The 10,953-nt window shown below is 38.9% G+C and overlaps 1 protein-coding gene across 1 annotated transcript; it reads right to left on the bottom strand.

The window, feature by feature from the left end:
* Window positions 1–9,668, bottom strand: slc6a4a (solute carrier family 6 member 4a). Its single transcript, XM_079611482.1, has 13 exons — window positions 9,142–9,668; window positions 8,369–8,503; window positions 7,820–8,042; window positions 7,080–7,218; window positions 6,831–6,965; window positions 6,563–6,666; window positions 5,576–5,703; window positions 5,279–5,391; window positions 4,752–4,883; window positions 4,490–4,589; window positions 3,841–3,941; window positions 3,143–3,310; window positions 1–2,571 (listed from the first exon to the last, which is right to left on the bottom strand). Exons 1-13 carry the CDS (start codon window positions 9,518–9,520, stop codon window positions 2,488–2,490), a joined length of 1,941 nt encoding a protein of 646 aa, XP_079467608.1. The 5' UTR covers window positions 9,521–9,668; the 3' UTR covers window positions 1–2,487.
* Between the last annotated feature and the right edge of the window lie 1,285 nt (window positions 9,669–10,953).

The raw sequence follows: 10,953 nt of genomic DNA, 5'->3' as shown, positions 1-10,953 counted from the left end.
CATTATACATATACCTTTATTTTATATCTCTTAATAATTCATATATGTCTTTGTCCTATACATATTTTCTCTTTAACAGTCCTGGAGACATACATAGATCATAGTTAGTACTATAGATTTTCAATACTTTGATAGACAGAATATTAAATTCTGTTGAGAAAGAAGAGGAAAAGTCAGCACTGGACTAAAGCACACACACACATACACACACCCACACACACAGATGCACAATATAGACTCACGTCTACGGCATGCACACACACACTGACGGAACTGACCATGGATTATTACTTTTCTACCTCAGTGTACAGCTCACACATGTCAGTTCGACAGAGAAATCGACTTCCTCACATTTTTCTCACTCTACGAAATCAACGAGTAACAGAACGTCAGACCGCACAAACAGCAAGACTCACAAATTACACATGCACATACTTAGATGTCCAGTCACACCTTTTTTTTTCTCATGAAAAAAAAAAAGTCTGAATCAAGGCTGAAGCATTTGAAACAAGCACATTAGTTTTTGGTTTCTGCTACTTTGTGTAACTCACATAAAGAAATATGTAAAAAAGAAATGCTCAGAGCCCCCTTGTTGATATTGAGGAGCATAGTGGTCGATCAATATGGGTTTTTCAATAAACGAGTCTTAAGACTTATACATTTGCTTTCCCCAGTCCTGAATATTTGGTCCCATCCTTGTAAATGCTACATGTAAATGGAAACTGGTATAGGCAGACAAAGAGTTCCAGTTGTAAATAAACAAAATGAGTGAATGAAATGCGCCACAAATAAATACACATATGTTTAACAGTTGGTACATATCCACCAAAAGTAGGCTAAACACTTAATAACTGTTACATACTGTATACGGGATTGGTGGACAAAGACACACACATAAACACACTCACTCACACACAAACACACCTGTGCAAAAAAATAAACCCATCTGGACCTAAATAAAAATTATTTGGGCCCTTGCTTCTCTCATTTAAAACCTACAACCGTAACCTACATTTACCCTTACCACATCTGAAATAAAAAGAAAAATGAACACATATTTTTTTTAAAGTAAGAAAAAAGGACAATATATCCATAATTAGTGATGGATTCAGATTCTAAACCAAAGTCATACTTACAGTACAAATTCCTGTAATAACAATAAAGAATATGGCCTTATATAAATGTGTGTACATGTAAAATATACCTGAAATTGGTCACAAAACCATAATATAGCAATCTTTATGTATTTAGTTAGTATTTAAAAAACAAATTATTGTAGAAAAACAATATATATATATATATTTATGTTATATCGTAATAAAGTAAATTGAACCATTTGTGCGTCCATTCCTGTTCCTATCCCAAACTTCACTGAACAGATGTATACCAGCGTTCAAACGTTTGGGAGGAGTACAATTTTTTTTAGTTTTTAAAGAAGTCTTTTATGCCCACCAAGGATGCATTTATTTGATTTAAAAAAAACATTGTGAAATATTATTACAATTTAAAATAACTGTTTTGATAAATTGTAAAATGCAGAATTTTCTGCATAATTACTGCAGTCTTCAGTGTCACGTGATCCTTCAGAAAATCATTCTAATATGATGATTTGATGCTCAAGAAACTTTTCTTATTATTATCAATGTTGAAAAAAACAGTTGTGCTGCACAGTATTTTTGTGGAAACCACAATATACTTTTCCCAGGATTCTATGATGAACAGAAAGATAAAAACAGCATTTATATGAAACAGTTTTATAGTTTAATGCATCCTTGCTGAATAAAAGTAGTAATAATTAAAAAAAAAATCTTACTGACCCCAAACTTTTGAATGGTAGTGTACATATAGTCATGATGAGTCTAATCCCCCGCCCACCCCAACACACAAACTAGAATATCATGCAAAAGTTCATTTATTTCAGTAATTTAACTTAAAATGTAAAACTAATATATTATATAGACTCCTTACATGCAAAGTGAGACATTTCAAGCCTTTATGTGTTATAATTTAGATGATTACTGGCTTACAGCTATGAAAACCTTTTCACAATATTCTAATTTTGAATTTGGGGTTTTCATAATCATCTAAATTATAACAAATAAAGGCTTGAAATATCTCACTTTGCATGTAATGAGTCTATATAATACATTAATTTCACCTTTTAAGTTGAATTACTGAAATAAACGAACTTTTGCACGATATTGTAATTTTTCGAGTTTCACCTGTATAATGAACTATGGAAGGACAAAAACACAATCTCAAGAACTTTCCACGTCGGTCAGTAACTCATATGAGCGATGACTGGTAACACATGGACGGCAAGAATACAATAAACAACGGCTGTATTCGGAGGCCTGGCCCCACCGTCACACAATACAGGTAGCAGACTCCTCTGGGGTGAGGTGTGAAGGGAGGTCGGCCGGGGCCCTTACAGGAGCCACGGGCCCGCCGCGTTTGTGCTACATGTCCAGCAGAGGACGATATGTGTCACACGGCATTGGTGATGACAATTGTGTCTCTCTGAGGGCCGCTGGACCACGAAGCCTCAGGGGTAATGCTTTTTAGCAGACGCTATGGAGGTAAGCAGTGAGAGTGGCACAACGATTTTACATCATGAACTGTGAAAACATTTAAGCTACCGTACTGAAAAAAAGCTACAGCAAGTGAAGACAGTAACAGCTTCAATTTACAAAGAAATGTCTTAGAAACTGCTTATAAATTAAAGGATTTCACAATGCACTAAGCGATGCGTTGCAATTCTTTAGCAGTTAAACAGTGAACAGCTGTGGGCTAAAACTCTCCTCTGTGAGACACATAATTACTCACCCAAAACCTGACATGCTAAAAGCACTGGTAGTTATATCACAGAAGCAACAAAGATTAACCTTGTGTCATTTTTCACCATCTGCCAAACACACATCCTGTGACTAAACACACACTCTCAAAGTCACTGTATGGATGCATGTAGTGACTGATAGTCATGAGGCCCTTTGATGTCTTTCTTCACGCCTCAAACAGAGAAAGTTTACAGATGTATTGCAGCATAATTGTGTTTGTGCTGCTGTAATGTGTTTACATGTTACCTGATCAGACCAGATTCAGTCATGTACGTGTTTTGATGTTTTAGTCTGTCTAGGCTCACCTGTTTGAAGGTTCCTTTGGTGGTGATCATATAGTAGACCATGTAGGAAGGCACACAGATGAAGGAGGAGACTCCAATGCAGTAGCCGAGCACCGTCGTCCAGAAAGGGTAGAGGTAGTCAAACAGCTTCACCTCGGGAGGGAATGCCAGGAAACTCACAATAATGAACTACAGGGCATGAAACAATGAGGAAAAAAAGAAAAACAAAGTTTTTTTTTTTTTTCAAAACTGTATTTGCATATCTGACATGCTGGGATCTGTTATGAACCTGTATGACTTACCTTTTTTTCTGTGGAACAAAAAAATAATCATTTTTTTTTTTTAAGTTATAAGTTCCAAATTTATTTTGGACCTCATTGACTTTCATTGTAAGCGCAAAAACAGTTGAAACAAATCCTTAACAACAATACAAAAAAATCTTCTTTTGTGTTCTGCAGAAGTCATACATGTTTGGAATGACATTAGGGTGAGTAAATAATGACAGAATTTTCATTTTTGGGCCAACAATCTATTTTAATGTATTTGTAAGTGAATGCACTTTCTGGACTGGATTTATGTAGCCCAAGCAGTGTAGCATATGCCAAAATCATGGGTATGAAACCTAGGGAATGCATAAACTGATACAATGTATTCATTGAAAGCAATATAAGTTGCTTAGGCAAGTCACCAGATGCATAAATGTTGTGTAATTGACTGACCAATAGGAAGCAGGGACAGATGGCTACCCAGCAGACCCTCCAGAAAATACCAGGGGCAAAGCCAAGCATCAGCTGCACGTCGTTGCAGAAACGTGTCGTCCCTGCAAGTATTTTACAAACACACTTAGTGCACATTGCCTGAAGCGACATATCGGATTACGAAACTATTGAAGTGCATGATAACATTTTGGGACTTATAGATGGTAGGTGGATAAGAAAGAACAGATGGACAACAGCAGAGAATAAAGTGATAGAATGACTAAACAGTTTTATAGTTTGCCATTGTGACTTCTCTCCCTGTAGCAGTGACTAAAACGAGATTTTCATAGACTCTCATAGGAAAGGGTACACAGTCTAAAACTAGGAAATATAAATGACACAAGCTAGGAGGTTTAACAGCAATGCTCAGACATGTTCTGAGGGAGTTGAGGAACTGTAATACAAGAATTGTGATATGTCAAAAGTATAAATTTTCTGACTCAGCTTAAAAGCCGCTAGGGATGATCTTGTCTAGACAATTCATTAAGAAACTACGTAAGAGTTTGTTTGCTCTTAGTTGCGTCAAACCGACACTGAATTAGACCAGCGGAGCATATCAAAATGAATTAAAGGGATGTTTTGAATGATTTAGCTGGAATTTAATACCTACCATAGAACCAGGAAACAGCAATGACTTCGAGGAAGACTACGGTGATAACAGCAGGGCCCGTGGCGTACTCCTCAAATAGTTTAACAACAAACGCACCTCCCTACAAACACATTACGCCAGTATTAAAAGGAATAACGAATGTGCACACTTTGGAAAATGACATGTTGTTTTGGCAAAATTCCAAGTTTGGTCTCTGGACAATGTTTAAAGACCTCCAATGCAAAACAAGATTTTTTTTTTTCAGCTGTGCTGTTTGACTCACGTAGGTGAGAGTCGAGAGGGCGCCCAAATAACAGACACACACCAGGCCGAGAACAAACCATTCTCTTCTTTTGGCCAACAGGTGGGGAAACTCGTCCAACATGGCTGTAATTACACCTTCCAGACCAGCAAACTAGTGAAAAGCAAGAAAAGCAGGGGATGATAGAAAAGTAGGTCAAGGACCCATTGAACCTGTACAGGCATTAATCCAAATAATGCTCCTTACGATAAATATAGCACTAACTCAGTGGTTTTTGACAGGGACAAACATTATAATGAAAGAAAATTAGACTACATATGGAGTTATTTCATTAGCAGACTCTAATAAGGCATGCCTAACATGACTTCATTGTGTGATCACTATGGGCAGGAACTAAGGACATGGGTTAACCATGCGCACTAAAGACTTAATGTAATGAAACACTGTTGACAATACATCATACTAAATTCAGAGACAATAAGCTGAGTAAACAGGGAAAAAAGCTCATTCATTAAGAGAAAATTGTCTCGAAAGAAAGGAAGACTGACCGTGCTATCCAGCCCCAGCATAATTATCATGAGGAAGAATATGATGGCGAAGAACGTAGCAGCAGGCATATTGGCAATAGCCTCAGCATAGATGATGAAGAGCAGACTGGGACCTTCGAACACATGCATTCAATCAGCACGGGTACATCAAATGTAATTTCAATGTAAACGGCCATATCACATTGTATGGCTTCTTACAAACTTTCATATGCAATGATTTATTTGGTATTATGGTTTAAATAATTAAAACTTATTTGAATGGAAATGGGAGCAAGCATTAAGAAACGTGGTGCTCACCAGCATCCTTAGCTACAGTCTCCACACCTTGGTGGCGCATCTCTGCCATGTAGCCTAGCACTGTGAAGATCACAAAGCCTGACAGGAAACTGGTCAAACAGTTCACTGAGCTTGTGATCAATGCATCTCTGCAAATCAAAGAGAGATATAAAGATTTGAGCTAAAAGAAAAGGGACAAATAAAAAGATAAGAGTTCAAACAGGGAGCAACAGAAAAAAAAGGTTCTAGAAAACAAAACTAGAATTTCTGGAAAAAATAAGAAAATCTGAGTGGTGATTACGAAAAGGTGTTGTGGCTGGTTGTCAGGGCATTGTATAAACCTGCATAGAAACACAAGCAACAAGTTGCAGGGGGGATAGAAATGGTGCAAGGGAATGTCTGTTCACTGTTCACTTTCTCTTTGTGTTTAGAGAAGCACCTAACAGCTGTTAAAACCAATATTTATTCTTCTAGCTGACCCTGTTAGCCTATGTCACTGAGGTCACTCAGGCCGGTTGCCTATGTGATCAATTCTTAGTTCAAAAATGTACTTTACTCTTCATCTTTAATCATTAGAGAATAATGAAGAACATTGTCTGAACCTCTTCCTGAGAGAAAAAATATCTTATCAGTATGTTTTGTGAAAGTTTCCTGGTCAGAGCTAGAACTCGACCAACTCCAACCTTGAAGAAGGTGTGTGTGTGTGTGTGTGTGTGTGTTTTTCAGTACACTTTTACTGGCATGCAGGAGAGGTAAAATAACAATCTGCAGACAAACTGGAGTCTAGAACCTCAGATTGGTGACCTCAGCAGGCCACGTTGTGCCTAAACCGGGATTTTGACTGACATCCTAATAATAAATGGAGATAGGCTTTTGACAAACTTTTCTAAGTTTATCTGTGCCTTAATCAACCAGAATCATTCAACCTGACGTGATGACGTAGTTAGTGACCTGTGTTAGCGTATAATTGCCACATTTCCCTTGACGGTATGAATGTGAGGTATGTACTTGTAGCAGTTGTTATGAAAAGGATTGTAGCTGGCAAAGGCCAGGAGAACACCAAAGCCTGGACCCAGAGAGAAGAAAATCTGTGCAGCTGCATCAAGCCAAACCTGAAAAGACACAGATGGAAAGATTTGTCTGTAAAGATTTTCATTCATCCATATCATATCTGACAGGTGGCAAGAAGTATGTGTTTAGGAGGAAGATCTATCACAGCAAACATAGATTGTGCAATATCTTAGTATTCAAAATGGTTGAATTAGTTTCCACTCACTGAAGTGGTTAGAAGTTTGCTCCAATCAGGTTTCAGGAAGAAGATCACTCCTCTCCATGCTCCTGGCAGGGTGGCCCCTCTTACCAACAGGATCAGCAACACCAGGTATGGAAAGGTAGCCGTCACCCACACTACCTACCAGAGAGAGTCATGAAGAAGCTGCTAAACAAAGGGTGCAACTGTTGAACAACAGTTTAAAGTCAAGGTTGCTATTTTTCCCCTTGCCTTGATATTTTCTGTGTATCTTACCTTGCCAGATGTCTTGACCCCCTTCCAGATGCTGAAGTAGACAACAGTGAAGATGAACAACAGACAGAGGGCTAGCTGCCAGCTCACCCAGCCCAGCTGATGAAGACCAGGGGACAGATGAACCTGCAACACCTGCCGCCTAACCACATAAGAGAAGTTGGTTGACAGTTTATAGGTATGCCTGTAGAAGCTACTATTGTGAGATTATGGTGCCACAGAATAATAAAATAAAAGTCGGAACACTCTAAAACATTATATGATCAATAAGTTATGACAACGTATGTTTTTACATCGCTTTAACTCGTCAAAATAAGTCAAGCAACTTTTTTTATAAGTTATACAAGATTCAACTTGTTTTTTTTTAAGTCAGGTTAATGTAATTTAAGGTAAAATTACTTATACTTAAAAATTTAGGGCAGCAACTCTTTTTTTTACAGTGAAGGTGGATCTTCCAGGAAAAGACTGATGATGAGTGCAGGACAGTTAGATAAGAACAAGGAGCAACATTTATATGGCAAACGGGGAATTCCGGAATCACATAAAACATATGGGAGCCATGAACAAAATAAAGTCTCTAAATCTCTCCTAAACCAGAGTATACAAAACCCAATCCCCCCTGTATCTTTCGGGATCTTCCTCTTTCAAACACATAAGTCTCTTGATGGTACATGAAGCCTGGTGAAGGCAAAGTTCTTAGTTTCTATCCCTTTAAACCTGGACTTGCACTTACATGCACTTACATATAGAACTCCTCAGCAGGAGAGATGGAGTTTTCGGTCCAGGAGACATTCAAGTCGGTGGACAGGTAGTGGGTGCAGTTGGGGGTGTTCCACCGGTTGTTGCAGGTGGTCCAGGGCAGTGTTGAGTGAAAGGAGGACAGGAGGTAGTAGAGAGCCCAGGCCATTATGGTATTGTAGTAGAAGGCAATGTAGAGTGCAATGATGCAGATGGCAAAGCCTATACCTGGAAAAGAACAGGAAAAACAAATGTCTAACTCGGTTTCAAGCACCTTCCACTTTAGGGGAGTGGGTGACATTTAGGACCAAGTTCCATTTACATATAATTAAGTTTCTTAAGCAGCTGGCATTTTACCAGGTAAATGTGACAATTTCCATAACAGAGTCCTGGCTATCAACAAAGAGAGAGTGAAATCGGTAAGCAGTTTAGAAGAATGTCAAGGGAGAGTGTACTATCAGCCCAGCACATGTCAGTCTGCCACTATCTGTCTGAGTGTTAACCCGGGTCCTCTGTCTCAGAAGTCTGAGTCCTGTGAAGCGAACCCTTCTTACCCTTGAAGATGGGGCAAATGTGTTTCCAGATGGAGATACACCCACTGCGGTGAAACTGGCCCAAAGCCAGTTCCATGTAGAACAGAGGCACGCCACCAAAGACAGCCATCAACAGGTACGGCAGGAGAAAGGCACCTGAAGGATTTAAACAGGAAGTGCAACTTGAACTTCACGGTTCCATTGCATTGGTCTTAACACATCCTGAAAGCCCTATTATACTTATAAAAACAGCATAAAAGGTGCTAACATACACAAAAAGTTCCTGTTCAGGCAAGCCCTCTGTGCTTGATTAAAGCTTTATATGTGAGCTTTTGACGTGAACGCTAGATAGCTGTTGATTGAGTAGCAGAGAGCCAGATTATTAAACAATATGAGAAAGTCCCACCCACGAGAGCCACAATTATTGGCGTTGGATGCGATGAGTGTCTCCTTGCCCACTCTATCTCTCATGCACTCCCCTTGCATGGTGAAACAGGAAATTACAAAGATTTTATTACTTCAAATTCAATGAAAGGAGACTAAAGCCTGTTTGCACTGAAGATGCGAGCTGGATCGCACAAAGAGCAGAGACAACAGCAGAATTCCCCATTGTCTGTTTGTTCTTTTTAAGCAAACAGTACCTAGTTGATCTTGTCTTTAAGACGGAAATCTTTCTTTTAATGGGATGCAACACAATATTTGTTTAACTCTTCTAGAGTGCATCACACTTATCTGTCTCAATGTTGCCTGCAGCTTCAGTAGCATTGCCTAGTGTTCCGAACTTTTGATCTTACCCCCTCCGTTTTGGTAGCAGATGTAGGGAAAGCGCCACACATTGCCCAGGTCCACTGCATACCCGATTACCGACAACAGGAAGTCCATCTTTTTGCTCCAGGTCTCCCTAGGTGGATTCAGGCTGGTCTGCTGGACCACCAGAGTCCTGAATGTTCCAGCGGTGCTGCCCCTGTCCGTCCCTGCGCCTGCACCTTCCCTGGGACTTTGTGGGGATGTGCTGGGATAACCGTTGGAGACCTGCCCAGACCCGGAGCAGGATTTCGGACCCTTCTCCGCAACGCTGTCCGCAACCAGCCTGCCATTCTCTTGCGACTCCTGTTCTTTCTCCTGCTTTCCCCCGTCCTCTTGATACATCATCATTGGTTGTTTCATCTCCATGGTGAGGACTGCTGTTAGGGCTGAGAAGGTGGTCCTCTTGCACTGGCTGATATCGTGCCCATGAGGGGATAGAGAGCCTGGAGAAGAGGGACTGGGTGTGGAACAGAGCGGGATGGGATGGAGACAGCAAGGAGAGGGTGACTGGTCCTTAACCTGTATGTTTTAACAAGCTCAGGTGGGAAAACAAGGAAGGACTGCTCAGGCCCAGCTGCAGAACAAAAAGACGGGAATTTAACATGGATTTACCCCTGTCATTCTCATTAAAAGTGTTCTTAAGAAGTCACACATCATCTTTGACAGAAAAAACATATGTTGTTTTGCAAGGTTTCTGAAGATTTTGATTAATATACCCTTAAAACACGGCTGCAAAACGCTAAGTGAACTCTGTACATGCCACAGCAATTTTAAGCCTTAGGGAAATGCCAAGACACATATTTATTTTCACTATGCCTGACACTTATGATACTCAAATTACAATAAGAGACTATACCCGATGTTACACACAGATAAACCAAAAACATGCACTTAACCCAACCTTGACACTAATTTAAACAGATCGTATATACACTGGTTGGTACGTATACATTTACAGTGCAACATGTGAGAGTTAAGTAATCCCGAACATTACAACATGTTAAACTCATGTAAAAGACAGACTAATTTATTTGTATTTAAGGACAGAAATAAAGGGTCAAACTAGTTTATCACTTGTTGATCAATACCAATCAATCCATCACGATTTAATACAGATATATTATATTGAATTTTAATAAAAGTGTGATTCAACATCTAAAATTAGCTGGAGGGTAAGTTGCTTCCAGCAACTGCATTTCTTTCCGCCTATAGCGTTCTCTAAAAGCTGTTTGTAATTACTAGTTGAAGTTGAGGAGTGAGGCAGGTGGGCGCAGCGACCAGAGTGAGAAGATATTAACCAATACATCAAAACATAATGATTATAATAATGTCAGGAATAATTGAAAGGGGAATTAAAAAAAAATTCCCTGCTTGCCTTTTCCTCATACTATTGCCTAATTATAAACAGCTAACGCATTTCATTTAGTTTCCATTAGGGGATATTTTTTTCTTGCCAAAAATGTTTATTATTTATTCAAAGTGAATAATTTGTTCCGCTAAAACACATTTTGAAAAAAAGACAAATGCTATTAATGATTTTATGATGGCTGTGGAGAAGGTGGAAAGCGTTCTGCACTATTAAAATCAGACAAAAAGTGAAATGTTAAAATGTTTGCGCATATCCAGCATGGCAACTTATCAATACAATTAATTTGAATGTTAAAGTTGAATCATCAAATATAAATACGCATACAGGAAAATTACACTTTTTTTATGTGGAATGATTAAAAAAAGTGAATTGAGAAAAAAGGACAAGAAAAAGTTAAATTATCATGCCATAGTATCAATCATTTAATTAA

This window comes from Phoxinus phoxinus (genome assembly GCF_949152265.1).
Source record: "Phoxinus phoxinus genome assembly, chromosome: 4".
In the NCBI taxonomy this organism is placed as follows: Eukaryota; Metazoa; Chordata; class Actinopteri; order Cypriniformes; family Leuciscidae; genus Phoxinus; species Phoxinus phoxinus.
Note: the sequence above shows the minus strand (reverse complement) of the source record. Positions and strands in the feature narration are given on the sequence as shown.